Raw genomic sequence first — 20,867 nt, 5'->3', positions numbered from 1 at the left:
TTTTTTGGTTTTTTTTTGAGACAGGGTCTTGCTCTGTTGCCCAGGCTAGAGTGCAATGGTGTGATCTCAGTTCACTGCAACCACCACCTCCCGGGTTCAAGTGATCCTCCCATTTCAGCCTCTTGAGTAGCTGGGACTACAGGTGCATAACACCAATCCCAGTTAATTTCTTTGCAAAGGCAGGGTTTTGCCATGTTGCCCAGGCTGGTCTCCATCCAACTCCTGGACTCAAGCAATCCACACCTCAAATTCCCAAAGTGCTGGGATTACAGGTGAGAGCCACCACATCCAGCCCCAGAATCTGTAATTTAATAAGTCCTTCAGGTGAATCAGATGCATGCTGATTTTGAGAACTACTTCCCATGGCTTTCAGTTGTAACCTCTGAAGGGCCTTAACCTAGGAATATGAGCAAACAAAAACTAGACCAGATCACTTGAAAACTGGGCTTGTGCTTCAAAGTCAGTTCATTCCCAGATTAAATGAAGGTGGTCTATGCCTGCTTTGTCAGAAGCAAAAGTAAATCTTCCCAAATTATTCCTAGAACGTTCTCATATGCAACACCCCACATATGATTAAAAAATGAACAGGCATATCAAGACAAAGAACTAAGCGTCCAAACTAAGATTTTAAAAAACAGATAAGCAGAACTCACAAATTTTTAAGATATTGAAATTTTCAAGTACATACATTAAATAACTTTGCATGCTATATTTATAAAGACAACGTTAAGATAGAGAATTTTAGGAGAGAAACGGAATCAAAACAGAGTTAAAAGAAAATATACTTTTGAAAATATAAGTTTTATATTATAGATTGGCTGAAATCGTAGATGGTTTTAACAACAGAATAGACAGCAGATAAAATTGTTGAATTGTAAGACAGGTTATCAAAAAATGGTCTGAAATATAAGAAAAAAGAATATACAGCATAAGAGACATATTGGACAGAATAAAAAGGTATAATATACTTGTAATTGGAGTTTCCAGAAGGAGAGGAGAAAATAGTGGGGCAATAGTAATATTTGAAGAAATAATTGCTGGTAAATTTTCAAAGTGATGAAAGATACCAAAACATAGATAGATTCAAGCAGCTCAGTGAACCCCAAACCTCAGGATAAATTAAACTACACCTAGGCTCATTATAGTACAACTGCTAAAAATCAAAGACAAAGAAAAGTATCCTAAAATCTGGAAAAGAACACATAACTTTCAAAGGAGCAAAAATAAGACTAATAGCTGACTTCACAACAGAAATGACCAAATACTATGAAGTGACATCTTCAAAACACGGAAAGAAATAATTGCCAACCTAGCAACAGAGCAAAAATATCCCTCAAAGATTGAAAAAGATGTTATGATACCAAGAAAATCTGAAAGAATCTGTTGCCAGGAGATACTCACTAACAGTAAAACTAAAGGAGAGCCTTTAAGAGAAGAAACAACTCCACGGAGAAATCCAGGAAAGGAGAAAGAGCAACGGAAAGCCAAATACGTGGTCAAATCTAAATTAATAGACTGTATAAAACAATAATAGTAATGTCTTATGGGACTTTAAAATATATACAATTAAAACATGACCAAAAATAGCACAAAGGATGGGAGAATGGGTAAATGGAGTTAAAATGTTCTTGGTTCCTTTCATTGTTCTGAAAGTGGCAAAAGTTCTCATTTATATTACAGTTTTAATTCAAGGATGCATATTGTAATCTCTATAGGAACTAATAAAGAAAAATGAAAATAAACTATAACTGACATATTAAGACAGGGAAAAGATTGGAATAATAATCCCAAAGGAGGCAATTATGAAAATAAGAAAATAGGACAAATAGTAAGATACTAGGTTTGGACCCAAATATGTCAATAATTACATTAAGTGCAAATGGACTGGATAATCCAATTAAGAGACAAATATTTTAAGACTGGAAAAACATCAAAACTATTGCTTATAAAAATATATCTGAACTACAAGAATTTTAAAAGGCTGAAAATCAAAAGACAGAAACAAACTGCTCATCAAAAGGAAGCTAATAGAACTATACAAATATAGGCAAATTAGATTTCAGGCAATAAGTATTACTAGAGATAAAAAGGGAATTTCAAGATGATAAAATGGTTCATTTATCAAGAAAATATAACAATTCTAGTTGTATGTATATATAATAAGAATCTCAAATACAGTGAATCAAAAATAATAAATCTAAAAGGAGAAAAAGACAAATGCACAATTGTAACTCCATGAGTAATTCACAGTACACACAGACATAAAATCCATGAGGATATAAAAGATTTCAGGAACCAGTTTTGACTTAATTGATATAGAACATTACATCCTTTAACCATCGAATACACTTTGGTTTCAAGTGACACATGGAACATTTATCAAAACTCAGCCAGATATTAGGCTAAAAGTCAGTATCAAATTTCAAAGGATTGAATTATTTAAAAGACCTTCCTGTAGTCTCTGAAACATTTGTGTTAAATGATTTAAACATTCTCCCAATAACCTTTTTACCTTTCTTTTTTTTTCTCTAGTTTAAAATTATCCCAAACTACAGATCTGTGCTCTGAATTAAATGCAGTTAAGCTTTTTCCTATACACCAGGCCCCACATCAACCAACCAAATAAACAAACAAAAAACTCCAGACTCACCTTCCGCTTCAGAGGGTACCATCTCAATTGTTTATTCTGTTTGTTATCCCAGTCCCATGTTTCCAAATCAAGTTCCACCTCCCCTAGGAAACTATTGCGCTTAAATGTATCCCGATGCCAAACGGACAGGTTCAGCTTCTGTGTCTTTAAGATTTGTTTTTCAATTTTATACTGAAGTTCAAAGAAGAAAATTAAATGATGAATAACATTACTTGATGCCAAGGTTATGACATACAGATGAAGAGAAAATTCATCTGTATGTATCAAATTTTCTTATCTGTTAGGTTTCAAGTCCCAAAAATATTGCAAAGTCATCTTATTCTAAGTGTCTTGTTTCAAAGAGGTAAAAACCCATCTTTCATAAAAGCTGATTTGCTTCCCCACTCTCGAAAAGCAAGCCAAGACTCAAATATCATAGTTGGTAATAGTTCTCTAACAATAAAAGCCAATTTTTCAATTTTTGCTGAATATTTTTAGACTAGATGTAATACAAAATTCAGTCTAAAACACAAATCAAGTTTAACACAATTCTCTGTTTGCTACTGAAGAACAAGGTATTTTTTAAATAGTCTTTTTAGAGCAGTTTTTGGTTTACAGCAAAACTGAGAACAGTATGCCATGTATGCCGCCACATACACACACCTCCCCCACTATCAACGTCCCACACAGACGAAGTATTTAAAAAAAATAAATAAACTTGTCTTTTCCGGCTTCATATGGCCAAGTAGAAAAGATCTGGCATCCTAACAGTTTTTCATCTAAAATGTAGTCAATCTTTAATTATATATAATCATGGAAAGGACAATAGTACTTCTAATCTAAAAATAATTTCCATTTGGCTTCATGATGTACTACTTGAATGTCCATTGTGGTTGTAGCAGGTCTGTCTTTCTCTGAGCTTAACATTTAAATTATCTGGCTTTTCCTGAGTATAGGGTTGAGGTAGTTGACCCAGAAATAGCTAGGGTACTAGGGCATATCATAGTCAAACTGTAATTTAAAACTTGCTACAAAAATTCCACAGGTGGTTAATTCAGACCATGGATGACTGAGTGTTGATTTAACTGCTTATTTTTCCAGAGGATGATCAAATACTTGGACAGAGTTTTCAGAAAGAGGGAATGAATAACACCTATTTTTAGCTTTAAATGATCTGTTAGTCATGACTAAGGCAGCATGATGTAGTTTTGGGGGAGAAAAAGAATATGAGCCAAGTATACTTTCTATTCATCTGTCCATTTATCTTTCCAGTAACCATTTTTTGAATACCTATCCCAGATTAAGGATCAAGATTTATTAAATGCTTAATGTGTGCTGATCTTTCACACAAATTAACTAATTTACTGTTCTTAACTGCTAAGGTAGGTAGGTAAGTACCATTATTATCTTCCTTTTGCAAATCTGAAAACTAGCATTATCCCCACTTGGCAGATATGAGGTGCCCAAAGACATACAGTTTACAAAAAAACACTGAGTTGGTCCCTACCCTCATGGAACTTACAATTTAGTGGCAAGGAAGACAATTAAACCACTAGTTAAACTGCTGTTAACATATCCTGCTATAAAGCAAGATTATCGAGGCAGCAGACAGCAGGAGAACTTAGGGGTTAAGTACAGCTCCTCATAAAGAGGTATTTAAGACAGTGGAGGAGGTAGTTAGGGAAATAATGTGTGGAAGAATATTCCAGCCTGAAAGAACAGAAATTCACAGAATTGTGAGAAAATGTACTTCCTTAAAATAATAGAAAAGAATTCAGGATGACTGGAACAAAGACTATGAGAGAGGAAAGTTGAGGCTGGAGTTCAGGTTGTGAACAGACTGGTGTGCATGTTAAGAAAGATTGCTTTGACCCTAAGGGTTATAGAAAGCAGAAAAATAGCATAATCAGAATTGTGCTTTTAGAAGATCATTCTGGTTGCAATGCTCAACTTTATCAGCTGTGGTGTTTCTTTGTTTTGTTTTGTTGTTTTGCTTTTTTTGAGACAGTTTCACTCTAGTTTTCACTCCAGTCACCCATGCTGGAGTGCAGTGGCATGATCTCAGCTCACTGCAACCTCCGCCTCCCTGGTTCAAGCCATTCTACCTCAGCTTCCCGAGTAGCTGGGATTATAGGTGCCTGCCACCATGCCGGCTCATTTTTGTATTTTCAGTAGAGACAGGGTTTCACCATTTTGGTCAGACTGATCTTGAACTCCTGACCTGACCCCAAAGTTGCTGGGATTACAGGCATGAACCAACATGCCCAGCCAAGCTGTGTGATTTTAAATAAGTTACTTCATTTCTCCAAGTTTCATTTGCCTCATCTGTGAGATGCAGACACCAATACCAGCCGGCCAGTGTATGAGTGGGCAGTGAATGAAATAATGTATACAACATTCATGGTGTTTTGTCTCAAACAAAACAGTCTCAGAACATTTGTATTCCTTTCCTTCTCCTCTCTTGGTGACTGACTTTATCCTGTAGAGCTACTACCCAAGAAGATATGGTAAACAGGTCACCATCTGGGATTTTCCTATAGAGTGAGTTCATAGATACCCGCAGTATTTCGTTATACACAGGATTCAAGGTTTTCTTCACTACGAGTGTTTTCTTCTTGCCCATTTTGCCTTTGTCTGGTAACAAATAGGCCTTTACATATCTAAAAAGGAGAATTGAACAGACAAGAAAGTCAAAGAAAATAAAAGTGATGTTTCCACATCTAGTTTTTTAACTACATTGAAAACTGACCACAGAAATAATTATTTCATGACACTAAGAAAAGCAATGAATAACAAATTTTCCCACCAATACCTTTATACTTAAATGTGTAAAGGGTTTTAATGGAATTGATCATTTAATATTGTTCTGAAGATTTTTAACAGGCATTTCCAGAATTCCTTTTTTCCTTTGGCCTTAACTAATATGCAGGGGTGGAAAGGAGCAGAAAACACACTTCTAGGCCGGGCACAGTGGCTCACACCTGTAATCCCAGCATTTTGGGAGGCTGAGGTGAGCGGATCACCTGAGGTCGGGAGTTCAAGACCAGCCTGACCAACATGGAGAAACCCCATGAGCCACGCTGGTCTCAAAAAAAAATCGAAACACAAAAAAAAACACCACACACACACACACACACACACACACAGCTACAAAATTAGGTGGGTGTGGTGGCGCATGCCTGTAGTCCCAGGTACTCAGGAGGCTGAGACAGGAGAATCGCTTGAACCCGGGAGGCGAAGGTTGTGGTGAGCTGAGATCATGCCAGACTGGGCACCAAGAGTGAAACTCCGTCTCAAAAAAAAAAAAAAAAGAAGAAGAAAACACACTTCCAACATAGAGCTTACATCTGTTAGTTTGGTTCCCTCTGAGAAAACACTTTGGTGCTGTATTTTTAAGTTTTTGTTACTGTCTTTTGAAATAAATTCATCTTAGTAAATACCTAGTCAAGTTATCTTCAATATTAAAAAAATAAAGGTTGTTGAGCTTAGTTATTTTTATAATAAGAATAAGAAAAAAGAATTGGGCTTGTCTCAGCAAAGTAAGAATCAGACTTCTGCATAGGGATAAGTGGGGAATACCATTCAGCGTTTGCAAAAAAAAAAAAAAAAACTGAAGTGCAATCAAACCTGTGATTTAAAAAAATAATTTTAGCAATTTCCCCTAAAGTTCTGTAAGATATAATTTAAATACGAAAATTCTCTCATTCTAGAGTCTTAACTATTTTTATACCACTGAGCATTATGAAGTGTGTCCCATGTGTCCCTAATTTTGTAAAACGTTTGAGAGTGTGACGGAAAGAGACGGGTTCAGGTCCTCATTCCTCATTTTGCTTCTATCTGAATTCACATATATGGGTTACTTGTCTTCTCTGGTGCTTGCGTTCTTATCTGTAAAATGAAGGAACTGAACAAGATGACCCCAAAGGTCCTTTCCAAGTTGAAACATTTTGTGCTTCTCTGTGATTTTTATAATTTAATGCTTGACATATGTTTTATAGAATAAAACAGCATTTTCCACCAACTTTTCAAACATTCCTTTTAACACATACCCTCCCTCCTCTTTGATTATTTCCTTCCAATTCCTATAAAGATTGACAGTTTGAGAACTAAGAGAAGGTAGGTGACTCTAAAATGTACTTACGGGTCTGAACGCTGTTTTTTTACATCCGCTGCTGCTAAGTCCTTACACTGGGCCACAAAAACATGCAGCTCCTTCAGTGACTCCACATATTCAATTGCAAACTGAATATTTCCTTTAACTTCCAGATTTCCAAAGTCTCCACTATAAACACTCATCACACTGCCACTCACCTGAAAGCGTCAGAAATGCATAGTGTTTGTCTCTATCTTGTTCTTAAACCTAGCACAAGGATCATGGATATAATCCTTACTGGCATTATTTCTTTAGCTTGCTTATAAAAGCAGTTAATTCAATATAGCATAAAGACATATCTATAAAGACAACCTGACATGATATACATGACTAGAGTTTTTTGTTTCATTTTGTTTTTGAGATAGAGTCTTGCTCTGTTGCCCCGGCTGGAGTGCAGTGGCTTCATCTCGGCTCACTGCAACCTCTGCCTCCCAGGTTCAGGCAATTCTCCTGACTCAGCCTACCAAGCAGCTGGGATTACAGGCGTGTGCCACCATGCCCGGCTAATTTTTGTATTTTTTTTAGTAGAGACAGGGTTTCACCATGTTGGCCAGGCTGGTCTCAAACTCCTGACCTCAGGTAATTCGCCCGCCTCGGCCTCCCAAAGTGCTGGGATTACAGACGTGAGCCACTGCGCTCAGCCGTATCTCCAATTTTCTAGATGACTGAATAAATCAATTTTAGGTTGTAAATTTATGAGGGCAGTTGTGAAAAAAAAAAAAGTTATCCTTCAAAATGACCTTTTTGAAAGGTATTACTAAATTTTATATATTTTTAGTAGAGATGGGGTTTCACCAGGTTAGCCAGGCTGGTCTCGAACTCCTGAGCTCAAGTAATCTGCCCACCTTAGCCTCCCAAAGTGTTGGAATTACAGGCGTGAGCCACAGCGCCCAGCCGACTAATGTTTTTAAAAAATTTTCCCCGTAAGACATAGATGAAAAGTGAAATGCAATGTTATTTAGATGCTGGCTCATTTCAAAGCAGGGTGATTTTATGCTAGGTGGCATTCAAAGGCATCCATTTTCAGGCATGCTTAATATTTAAAATCCGAAAGAAAGAAGATGTGAGAAAACCCAGACACTCTAATCACAGTGACACACTGCTGTATCAAATTTCCAAGGCACTAACAAGGAATTTTACCATGTTAACCATCCACTGAATCTAGGAAAATGCTTACTGAGCCATGCGCTTTTAGAGGTCAGAAAGGGTAGAAAATGGATGATTGATGAAGGAAGTTTAAAACCTTCCCAAAGGCAGATGTTAGATTTTTATCAGCAGAAACTCAATTTAAATAGGTTTTTAAAAAAGGTTTCAGTAACACAAGGCTAGCAAGAATTTAAGTACAACTTTATCATTTGTTTAGCATACTTGGTAAAATATATGTATGTGTATGCATATCTGATACTCAGATAAGTGTATGTGGATATATTTACATATATTTTTACATACATACTACATGCACACACAACTTCACCTTATGCAAGAAGTTCTATGTAAAGTCAAATTAGATTCCCTTAAATCAAATCTGAGTAACTACACTTAAGGATCTTTCCTTTTAAAATGCTGCTCAAATGCCTTCTAAAAGGCAAAGAATTACCTCTCATATTCTTTCATGTCAACTGGCATATTGATTCATCAGGATTACTAAAAGAGAGGTACAATTCTATGAAGCATATCTGATACAAGCAGGTTTTACCATAGTTACCCCATTTGTTGCACAGAAAAATTTAGTGGTTCATCTTCTTGGCAATTTAAGTTTATTTGTGAAGTACTTATATCAACAACAACAAAAAACCCCCCAAATATTTATTTATGATGAATATGAACCACTTTAGTCAAAAAAAAAAAAAAAAAATAGATGTAGCTAGCCAGAAGCTAAGTATGGATTAGAGAAACTGCTTGTGCCCTGAGAAATACAGGAGTAGGCTGTTTTACAATGAGCATGAGCATGTCAGAGCAAAGTTCAGAGATGCGGAGAGATATTAACATGGAGCCTTTGTTTACATACAGAAGACAAGGACGTCATGCCAGAGGAGCTGCTAAGATTGGTTAAAGAGCTCGGGCTCTTCTTGTGTCTGCTGAGCTGGTAACTGCTTTCTGATGCTGTATCTGTTTCTCTGTCATCACTCTACAAAACAGTATATAATATGCACAATATTTAAATTCAGAATGAGTCAAGATCAGAATCTCTGTTTAGGCAAAGATGGTATTTTGGTATCCCACTGACATTTCTGCAAGGTCAAAGGATGCTAGTGCTAATTGCCAGGGTATGGGATTCAGGATAGAGTGGGTGGTCTGCCTGACCTCACCTAAGGAGGAAGGCAGTGCTTAGCTACCAAAACAACAAAGTGATTTTTTTCACCTACAAAGTAGTCTGTCCCAAAGTGCTACAGAAGACTGCACTATTGCGCGCTTTCTTGCCACTCTTTTAATATTATATATTTATTTGCCTGGGGAACTCTATTGGTATATATGAGAAATTAACTTTACCCAGATAATAAAAAGATTTACTGTTAAAAACAAAACATCATATTTAATTCCTCTTGTTATTAGCATAGCCCGTAACTTCTCTAAAAATCAAATCTTTTACTTGAGACACTATTAAACTAGGAAAAAAGAAATGCTAATCTGATCTGTTTCAACTCAAGGTCATATATATATTTTTTAATTTTTAAAAATTTTAAACTTCCCCTTACATATTCCTATGTGTTATTGTGCTTATCTTTTTGTTGCTAGAGGGAAGTATATTAAATTATACATTCTACCCACATTAGATTTTAACACATTTAAAAAAAGGAAGATACAGGTACTTATTTTAAATATGTCCTAGGAAGTATTTACCTGGGAAAAGAAAGAAAAGTTATAGTAACAAATTTTGTTATATTTGAATCTAAAGTTTATTAAATAGTAGCTTTAAAAATTTATGATTCAGAGTGAGCTCCTTTTAGGGTTAGAGAGCTTATGGAACAGTTCAGTGGCACCAGGGGTTAAGGGACACCTTTATGGAGTGGTTAGTTCATGCCAGCATATTCCAGGACCATGCAATTATGCATCAATATAATGGATGCCAATTCTAATGCAGATTAATAAAGGAGTTAAATAAAACCAAAATTAATGCTTTACATGGATAAGAATCCTTTGTCAAGGATTAAAACAATTCATATCTTTTAAATGTCTCTGTTGTCACACTCTCTCCCCACATGCTGAGAGTCATTTCCCTCTATTTTAGCGCCTACTACATTCTACCTAGTATATCAGATCATTAGTGAATTATTGGAAGAACAGAACTCTGCCTTGTTGATCTGGAATGGTGTTTTACACGTAACTGGCACTCAAAAAATGTGACTGATGATAAGTCTCAAAGGGAACAGATGAGCAAGGCCTGATTGCATTTCCACTTTCCTTAATACCCAATTCAACTCATACCCCACGTAAAATGACACAGCTTAATTCTGGCATCTCTGATACACAAACCTAAATGATTTGAACTCTCTTCTGTGTGGAGCTATGAGACAACAGGTTAAAATTGAAGGAAGAACAAAAATTAACCAGGAACTTATATAATTTGCCTCATACACACATATACACACACACATACACACACACACACACTCTTTTTTTTAAACTAGAGTCTCACTCTATCACCTAGGCTGGAGTGCAGTGGCACGATCTCGGCTCACTACAACCTCTGCCTCCCGGGTTCAAGCAATTCCCCTGCCTTACTCTCTCGAGTAGCTGGGATTATAGACATGAGCTGTGACACTCAGCTAATATTTTGTATTTTTAGTATAGACAGGGTTTTGCTATGTTGGCCAGGCTGGTCTCAAACTCCTTGGCCTCAAGTGATCTGCCCGTCTCAGTCTCCCAAAGTGCTAGGATAACAGGCATGAGCCACCATGCCCGGCCTCATATTATTATATGGTTGAACTGCATGGCATGCCTACTGCTGGCTTCTAGCTAATGAATTACTTCCAAAGAATGAGTGATTCTTTCCAAAGGAAACTGTAACATGTGCTCTTAACCACAGGCAAGAGCTGAATATTAGCAGATACAGTTCATCAAAGGCCCAAGAATGGACAAAAGGATGCCCAGGCCAGTGACAGAATATAATTTATGTGTTGCCCAGAGCTTTCCTCAACATTCCATCTACTAAGAGAATGCTTGATAAGGAAGCCTTTTATTTCACCGTTAGAAATCAGACCAAAACTACGAACAGTAGCAGCTAACATTTGCCAGGTACTCGTTATATGCCAGGCACTGTGCTATGTGTTTTCCCTGCATTATACTACTGATACCCCACAACCTCATGTGGTAGGTACAAGAAAACCAGACTCAGGGAAGGTACTGAATGTGTCCATGATCACACAGAAAATTAGTATCATAACTAGGACTGGGGATATCTGGCTCCAAAGCTCAGGCTCCTAACTATCTGACTGCAAGAACATGGAATCTTAATTAAGTCAAAGGACCTGAGTTAAAGTCCTAGATCTACTCTTCAGTAGCAATTGGATTTGGGGTAAGTTGTTTAACCTCTCTGGGGCTCTTTCTTCGTTTGTAAAATGAAGAAAATAGTCCTTACCACATATAGTTAGTTAGAGTTAGATGAATAGGTACCTGGCACATACTAGGTACTCAATGAATAGTAAATTATAGTCATGCGCTTTCTTAAGACCATATAGTATATAGTATAGTCGTTAACAGCACGCAAGTTGGATCTGTGCTCCAGGCCTGGTTGAACCCCCTTCTAGCTGAGTGAGGTTAATCTCCCTTAGTCTCAGTTTCCTCACCTGTAATGTGTGGGGATAATGATGGTGCCTCCCTCTTAGGGTTGTTGAAGGATTAAATGATACATGTAAAGTGCCTGGCACCCAATAAATACTCCTTAAAGCTTGCTGTGTCATTGTTACTTTATTAACAAACACTTTCAAGCCAGTCATACTGCCTAAATTAAGTTTTCACAAATCAAGTCTACTCCAAACTACAGAGGGATAACCAGTTCATATACCTTCCTGGATTTCTTATTTTGTACTTGCTTTGAAACAAAATCACATTCCCAAATCTATGCAATTTGACTTCACTAACCAAAAGGAGTTACTGTTTGAGTCAAATGAGATGCGCCTTTCCCTGTTCCAGGATCAACAACCCTACTTCTATTGACTTGAAAGGCAAGGGTCAGTCCTTCTGACCTCTTTGGTCTCTGCCACAGTGGAATACAAACACATCAACGTTGGCATAGCAATTCCAACCCTCTGTCTCCATTTTTCTGACGGTACAAAAGACAAACTTGCCTCATCTTGGAGAAATGCTGGAACAGACTTGCTCATCCTTTTGAGTTTGTCAGGGTGAGAAAATGGATTATCAGGTGGTGTAGGCACTGTGGAAACTAAACAGCAGCATTTCCATTTCAAAATTATTCTTACAATTGTCGGAAAACATCACACATTAATTGAAAACATACTTTTATTTAAGCTATGAACAAACATGTTTTTGTAAAAAAGTTAAAGGCACAGTAGTTCGCATGCACAGGATCATGAGATAAGCAACATGCAGTTTTTATAAATTATACATAGAGAAAACTAGCAAGGAGTTGAACCAAATACAAAACAAAGTTAATTTTTAAAACACTAGTTTTTATTGAACTGGAGCTGAACTTGAATTAAAATATACTGTCAGTGTGAATTGGTTTAACTTATTTTTTCACATCAGAGCTTCATACCACAAGGTCTGTATTTGATTGGTTCATCTCCTGAGAGATATTACTAACACACTGCAGGCTGAAAAACTATTTCATCTGGACATCTTCAATCAAGATTTTTGTACACAACTCAATAATAAAAGTGTTCTGGTTGTTGAGTGTCTAAGAGTAGGTGTGTTTAGTGAGCATGAGGATTACTTTTCTGATAGTGTTTTTCACTCAGAATTATAAAATAAACATTATTTTTTGAAAATATAACTTATTTAGATACCTCGTTGATTCAGAATTTTCAATATCCCAAGGCTAAGTTAGAATGGTTAAAGTTAGGGTACTCTAAGAATTTAATAAGAAAATGTAGCATATGTCTTCTTTCTGATATAGAAAGTATATGTGTAGAAGGTACAAGAAGAGGATAAATTACAATCCTGATTTGCATATACCTAGTTAGAAAACTATTTTCTTCTTTGTCTAAGAATCACAACATCTAAGCTTTTCTTATGATGAATCATAGTTCTTATAATGATTAAGTTAATATTTTCCAAGGCACTTAGTGCCTACCACAGAGTAAGCTCTATATAAGTATTTTCTAATCAAATAAATATCATATGATAAAGAATCTTAAATTATATTTTGAATGAAACAAATACATTGACTTCATCTTTAAAAGAGATACTAAGAAAATAGATAAAAATCAAATTATATTTCTATACATAACACAAAAGACTCAAATTCATCCTTAAACATCAGTTAAATTCATCTTTAAAGAAATCTAATGAAGGAAAAACTGAAAATTTAGCTACACATACTAAAGATATCCTTGCTCACATAACAATTTTCACCTATCCTTAGGCTCCCATAGATAAATGCACATCAAAATGTATTTATGGTGTCTCACTAAAATGACACCTACTTTAATCACTTCCCATTAAACAATAGTGTGTGTGTATTAGGGAGAGTTATACTGGTAGCAGTGTAAGATTAGGTCCCACAATATGGTCCAATGAGAATGCAAAAAATGTTTTGTTATAACATTGCACCCTACTATTTTCAAAGTATATTGCTGGATGATGCTATGAAGGTCAAATTCAATTATATCCACTACTCAAATGTAATCAATTTTAGATTCATGGGCTTTCGGCATTTGTGTTTGGATCATGTATTTGATTTTTGTGGTAAGAATATACTCTTTACCAGTGAAAAGGCACTAACAGTCATTTTGGAAAATATCACTAAAAAGGACAAATTAATTTACCCAGAATTCAGCACAGGATTAGTCTATTTGCCTTGACCAATAAACTAAGCCAATTAGGAGATCATGAATAAAGATACAGATATTTAGGCATGTATGTCTATGTATGTTTTGCTTTTACTCCTCAGACTAAATTTTGAACAAAACATAGCAAGATAAAATAAGATGCTCAAACTTAAGTATGTCCTAGTTCAAAAGTAACTGGAAAAGCCCCTTTACCTAACACCCCTTAAGGGCAGAAGGCTTGTTTCCTCTGCAGCAGTCAGACAGAGAGCACATACTCACAAGAGCTGAAGCCTGGACTGTCTTCTTTCCTAGGCAGTTCTTAAGAATTTGTCAAGTCATGTGCCAAAGCTCAGCACCTTCACTGCTGGCAGGAGGACCTCATGAGCAAAGTTTCAGGTTTCCCACTACATGTCACTGACTTTTAGCCATCAGCACATTGGTTTTCTATCTAATGGCTCCTCCATTTAGCTGCTTTCCTCATTAAGCCCTATTAGCATATCCAAAGACTGTTGGGAAATTATTATTTAAAATATTGTGGCCCTGAAGGTAGACATGTGTATCATTATCTTCATACCCCCAGTGCCTAGAGTTTATGAAAAAGAGTGAAACCGAGAAGCTAACAAGTCATACACACACACACACACACACACACACACACACTGCTGCATGCTTTACTAGGCCGTGTGAGCACTTTTTAAATGTGTTATTTGTCCTTAAGATAATAGTCACAGCTAAGTAGAGTAATCTTAAGATTGAACATAAAAGAGCAAGCAAACATTATATTTGCTTGATGGTAGACATTAATTAGTAGACAGGCATTAGTCACCACAGGTATACATTTACTCCTTAGATTCACGTGTTCACTTGGTTTATACTTAGAACATTTACCATTCAAGTCAGTTTTGCACCTCAGAGTTTAAACCCTGGGCATAATAAGATTGGCTTTTATGGATATGGAGAGAAGCACATACTCTAACTTCCTTTCATAGGTCCCAATAAGTTATAAATTACTTCCATCTACAGTTTCGTATAGAGGCCACAAGAGATCCAACACTCAAAATCATACTGCAACATAAAAACCAAATGAAATCAGAAGGTGCCAACTTGCTTTTAAGCAGAGATTCAAACAGCATAGAGACTGACAAAAGCACAATAATATCAGCAATAACATATATGCATATATATTTATATACAACTCTCCCTCAGTGGAACCACAAATCATTCCTTCCACACAGACAATAGTAAAATGTTTTTAATAAAACCCTTATCATAATGAAATAGTTTTGTAAGCTGCAGGAGTTTAGTGCCAATAATAAATGCTGTGTTATTAATGGGGTTAGTTATTTCACTATATTTAATACTATATAAAGTGGAATGTTTAGTCATTTGTGAGAAAGATCCTGCTACTCACTTCTTGGTATGCATTCATTTGTATCTGGCTCCTGATCTGCTTTCTCATCTACTCAGGAGGGCAACATTGAGAATAAATACCATTTTAACAGAAAGATTAGAGAGACATGAAAGTAAAGCTCAAATGTCAGTTTCACAACTGAGACAGCAGAATACATCTGACAGGTTTTCATCTTGATTTCATTCATTCCTCAGTGTGACTCTTCTTCATTAGCCTCTTTAAGGTCTCCTGTTCAACTAAAAATCTGGGATCCAACACAGGAGATATGGAGCATCCTTCCTGTAATTCACTAGACCACAGCATGGAAAATGGGAAGGAGCACTGAACTAGGAGTAATGAAGCTGAGATTCTATTTCCTGCCCTCCCAATGACTGACTAGCTATAGGATCTTAGAAAAGTCACTTAATTTCTCTGAGTTTTTCTTATCAGCAAAATGAAGATAAAAATCCCTGCCCCATCAACTTCAGTGAGGTGGTTGTAAATATAAAATGAGAAAGATAAAACTATTACATAAAAGTAAAGAATGACCTTTAAGGAGCTCTGTTGCTGCATTTATATGGGAAAGTTCAGTGAGTACACATTTTTATGATTATAGTGAGGGCAATTTAACAACAAACAAACAAAATCCAGCATGCAAATACAAATTATACATTTGCATAAATTCTTCACTATAAAAATCAGACTCATTTCTGTCTCTCCCTCAACCAAGGCACCATTATACTATTCATCTTATAACAAAGCCAAGTAATACCTGATCTATTGACAAGTTTCAAGATCTTCTGGCTCCATTATATTCAGAATCAACTTCACCCTCTGTCTATATTTAGTTATTTATATAAGCAGAGGCAAGATTTCCCACCCTTGTTCTGGGACTCTTTCCTTTGAACTTAAGATTTTACCAGTTGTGCCCAGAGAGATCTAAATGCTGGGACTTGAGAATCAAACAGAAGAATAACAACCCAGGAATTCACTCCACTATTCCTGCCTTTACAACGAGTTCTGCAAGTCAGAGTAGCAAAAATCAGCTCATATCCAAAGAAATACAATTTTCTATTTATAGAAATCCTTGCTTCACAAGGGTCTCTGATGAGATCCTCATGACAGTATCAGCAGCAGAAGCCTTAAGAATACAAACTATATTTAATGTACCAAATGAGAACTGTTTTATAGTAACTTAGGTACTATTCACCACATAGTGGCAAATGACGTTCTTCTATTTACCCAACAGCTGCGTCCCAGAGACTGCCCAAAGCACCCCAGAAGTTAATACACAGACAGACATGCAAATACATAAAGATATTTACCATCTTCAGCACTACGCACTAATTCTTCTGGCTGATTATCTACTTTTGCTTGATCTGTTCAGAAGAAATTAACAAATGGTTAATATGGCTGACCCTTGGAGAGAAAAGAACAATGAGATTGTCCCTGGAAGCCCCCGGAGTTGGAAGCAATTAGTCAAGATGCAATGAGGGGTGCAACCAAGATGTCTTCCCCAAAATACTTTCTCTTTAGATTAGCTACTTGAGCCAGTGCCATAGCGGGAGCTCCCATTTCAGCCCGGATGCAGCTCACATCACTGCTGCACACAGACTCCCAAGGGTTAGAGGGTTAGTTCAGAGCAAGCAATCGGCCAGCAGCAGGAGAAAGCACGGGGCTGCAACAGCCTCTCTATTCTTCTGTAAAGGGTATGATGCTAGCCATGACTAACACCTTCCCAAACCCATGGTCATTAACAAATATTTGTGTGTGTGCATCATCATTCGCGTATGCCTCTGGGAGGTTTGCCTGGGAAGTCAACTGAAGAGATGTAACTGGGGACCAGCTGCTAAGTGGAATCTTGGCAGGCTAGTGTGAGAGTGGGTATCGGTATTTGGAAGGAAGCGTGCAGGAATACCCGTCAGCTGATGGTGATTTTTTTTTTAACCCTATACATTCCTGAGTACTTTAAAGCTGCACCATGGAAATAGCCCCATGTTTCACAGGCAAGAGGTTTGCTAAATTGGACAATTGTTCTGAGTTTTGTTTTGTTTTGTTTTTTTCTTTTTCTCAGGGCCCATCACCAACATAAGGAGGAACAATCACGGCTGTCCAACAAAGGATTCGACTCGCCTTCTCTGGAAGCATTCAGGCAGATATGGGGGTTGGCCGCCTGTTGACGAGGCTTTAGAGGGAATTCCTACACTGGGGGGGAGGTTAAAATGGGTGATTTTTAAGATCCCTTCTAACCCTCAGATTCCAAGATCCTTGGGATAGTTAGGACTACATTCCAAATTGGGAATACTGTCTTCAAATCCCTGGGAATCTGTGAATTTTAGGAAATGTTTGGTGGAGTGGCTTTTTCTTTTCTTTTTTTCCTTCTTAAATTCTGACTTTTTATTCTTAATTACAAATGCACAAAAAATATTCTAAACATAACAATGGCCAATTATCAATCATACGAGTTTGGCAGTGGTTAACTTTTCACTTGATAATTTTTCTTATGACCATCTGCAATCCTAGAGGTGGATTTTAGCTTGAAAATAGCAAGAACAAAACCCCAAGAAGCCATGGTTTTAGTCCATTTGTCCAGCACATAACTCTCTTGAAATATTATGCTTTCTGTTAGTACTCAAGAAATCCTTCACCATTAAAGCAGCTGCCAGTGGGGAATAGTGTACCTAAAGTCTTCCATGTTAAGTAGTTTTGGGCTTATAGTTCCAGTATCTAAAAGAAATGTGAACAGAATAGAAGGGATAAAAGAGAAAGGAAAGTCCTTGAAGCCAGGGACTAATTCAACTCCGTATCATGCAAAATTCAATGGACATCCAATGCCGTCATATATAACGTGGTCCCTTCATAAATGTTCTTGATAATAGCCTGTTAATTTTGAGTCCCTGATCTTCTGTGTAATACTAAACAGGTCATTTCACATTTCTGAGCTTCATTTTCCTCATCTTTAAATTTGGATAACAATAATTCACCTCTCATAGGGTTGCTTGTGCTGGTTGAATGAGATAATACATGTAAAATTATTAGGTACATTTTGGCAAATTATATTCAATAAATGTTAGTTATGACTATTTTCACTAATCCTACTAGCTACCACAGTCCTTTCAAACTCAGCGTACTTGAGAAACACTTAAACTGGGATTCTTCAATTAAAGGAAACCTAGTGTTCCTTTTGGTTACTAAAAACCAAAATGTAATATATTACCAAATGTAATATATTATTTTATAAGCAAAGTTCCAGCCACTTTAGGTTGAGCCTCTTCAGCGCACTTTGGAAAGGTTATTTTCATCTGTTAATGGCCCCCATTAGGGGTTGCAGTGCACAACAGCATGCAGTGAGGCTACAGGAGAGCACATAGGCATTTTAAAGCTTAGATGGGGCATGAACAGTGAGGCGAACTTTATTCTCACTTGATGAATCTGATGAAATGTCTTCTAGACTTTTGGAAGGCATTTTCCTAGCGGCACTCTTTTCCAAAGTTTTCAAAACAGGACTGGGTTCTTCTTTTGAACCTGTTATAAAACAAAATTGATGAACACTGCACAATATCAAAAAAAACAACCCTCTAACATATGGACATAGAAATGGTAGGTTGAAAAGAGACATTATGCTATCAGTTTCTCTACTTTAAGAGGCACTTATTTCACAGAAGAAAATAAAATTTCTCCACTATTAATATGCTCTTAAAAATAATTTACTGGTCAAGAAATATTTGCAAATGTAAACCATATAGAAACAAGATTACCACATTAATAGAAATGTGATCTCTCAGTTGTTTACTCTTATTTTAGACATATGATTTGTCCTATGCCAGACATTGACTCTTCCCATTTAACATTCTAGCTTTTGAAGACAACCATGAAATACTTCTAGGAGCATTAATAAAATTAATTCAAAACCATAGAAGGCAGGATTCAGATGTTTAACATCTGTGTATAATTGGGTACACATATTCTCCAGATATTCTCCAGATCGAAGGTTGTAGACTCTCTGGGTTTCATGATCTAGTATAATTTCCAATGAAATGCTGGGAAATAACATGGGAGGGAGGCCTCTATCATTTACTAATGCCATTATTTTATAAAACGAATGGCTCCATCATGAATAAGCCTAAGTACTGACATTTATTACTGTTGTATTCTCAGTGCCTAGAACAGTGGCTGGAAATAAACACTTCAAAATATTTGCTGAATCAATGAGTGATTCGATAAAGGAATCCATCAATTTAAGAACCACTTCTCTAGACAATAATTTCCTGAAATACATTGCAGTTCTGCCTGGTACATTCCATGGCAAATAGATTCTAAGACTAATTAGATTTGGATGTTCTCTGTTCAAATTTGAAATGTTCCTTACTGCAGACCTTCTCTGTGCATAATGGCCCAGCATTTCCAAAAGTATTTGACTACTGAACCTTTAATTTTTCCCAAAGGAGCATATTGAGGTATGGCTTAGTTAAGAGCTCAGTCACAAGTCAAAGGTGTTAGCTTGCTCCCCAAAATTACAGTACCTTTATAGTAGGTTTCTCTTCATTTCTCACCCCACCCCTACTGCAGTTTGCTTTAAAATAGTAACTTGGGTTAGAGTATATAAACCTAAATTAAAATCTTGACTATACATTTTATACTTCTTAATTGGCTTGTAATTCTAAAATGTCTTCTCTGGACTCTGTTTAGGTAATTTTTTTTTTTTTTTCTTTTTTGAGATGAAGTCTCACTCTGTAGCCCAGGCTAGAGTGCAGTGGTGTGATCTTGGCTCACTGCAAGCTCCGCCTCCTGGGTTCACGCTATTCTCCTGCCTCAGCCTCCCAAGTAGCTGGGACTATAGCCGCTGCTACCACGCCTGGCTAATTTTTTGTATTTTTTAGTAGAGATGGGGTTTCACTGTGTTAGCCAGGATGGTCTTGATCTCCTGACCTCATGATCCGCCCACCTCGGCCTCCCAAAGTGCTGGGATTACAGGTGTGAGCCACTGTGCCCAGCCTAGGTGACTATTTAACATTGCTTTTTTAGATAGGCTTTTTACTACTCGGTCAGTTAATGCTGGGATACACATTAGATGATAGTCTCTAACATAATTGCGAATTTGCAGGCGCTCCTCCTACTGTGGCTCAGTTTATGCTAGCAACTCATGGGAAGTTTAGTAAGAGCCTACTTCAACAAGTTTAATATGCTGGATTTATTCTTGCATATGTCTGGTTTTAGAGACTGACACTTCAATTTCTTTTTTTTTTATTAACAACAAAATTTGTTAGAGGGGCTTCAACTTGACTGAATAGGATTAAAGGTGGATTCTTTGGTCAGTGTTCAAGAAGAAACCCTATAGCTACTTACAAAAGAATCCACACCTCCAAGTAAGCGACTCAGTAAAGCTTATCTATTTTCACTGGAACTAAAGGGAGCTAAACAAATGACAAATTCTACTAAACTACAAGGAAGGCAATCAACAGCAGTTGTGTAACTTTGGTTAAAATGTCCCAGCCAGAAAACATTCTCTATCATTTCATCATTTTAATCAGGTAGCTTCTCATTCCTATTTGCTCTGGGGTTTCTCTGCTAAAATGTCCACATGTTGATTAAATAGGAAACTGAGATAAGCCCTATGTTTCACAGCCTGGCCACCAAAACCAGTGCCCCCACATCCATGTAGATGAATGTGGAGATCGATTCAGATCATCAACTTAGCCAAGGCTGGAGCGAAAGAAATGTACCTGGCCAGGCAATGCCCTTAGG

The 20,867-nt window shown here is 36.8% G+C and overlaps 1 protein-coding gene across 10 annotated transcripts in view; it reads right to left on the bottom strand.

The window, feature by feature from the left end:
- Positions 1 to 20,867, bottom strand: part of SYTL2 (synaptotagmin-like 2) — a 138,342-nt gene that overhangs the window by 15,138 nt on the left and 102,337 nt on the right. For 3 of the 10 annotated variants that reach the window (XM_011984931.1, XM_011984933.1, XM_011984928.1), the window contains 8 exons: positions 18,546 to 18,647; positions 16,448 to 16,501; positions 15,144 to 15,191; positions 12,071 to 12,165; positions 8,791 to 8,910; positions 6,771 to 6,940; positions 5,187 to 5,289; positions 2,651 to 2,821 (listed from right to left, as the gene is read on the bottom strand). In XM_011984931.1, the coding sequence (XP_011840321.1) occupies positions 2,651 to 2,821; positions 5,187 to 5,289; positions 6,771 to 6,940; positions 8,791 to 8,910; positions 12,071 to 12,165; positions 15,144 to 15,191; positions 16,448 to 16,501; positions 18,546 to 18,647 (863 nt within the window). Of the gene's footprint in view, positions 1 to 2,650; positions 2,822 to 5,186; positions 5,290 to 5,808; positions 5,922 to 6,770; positions 6,941 to 8,790; positions 8,911 to 12,070; positions 12,166 to 15,143; positions 15,192 to 16,447; positions 17,032 to 18,545; positions 18,648 to 20,867 lie in introns of those variants that run through there. The other 7 variants (XM_011984932.1, XM_011984930.1, XM_011984934.1 and 4 more) reach the window with 6 other exon arrangements.

This window comes from Mandrillus leucophaeus, unplaced genomic scaffold (assembly GCF_000951045.1).
Source record: "Mandrillus leucophaeus isolate KB7577 unplaced genomic scaffold, Mleu.le_1.0 Scaffold276, whole genome shotgun sequence".
Taxonomy (NCBI): Eukaryota; Metazoa; Chordata; class Mammalia; order Primates; family Cercopithecidae; genus Mandrillus; species Mandrillus leucophaeus.
This window is presented reverse-complemented; position numbering and strand designations above follow the sequence as displayed.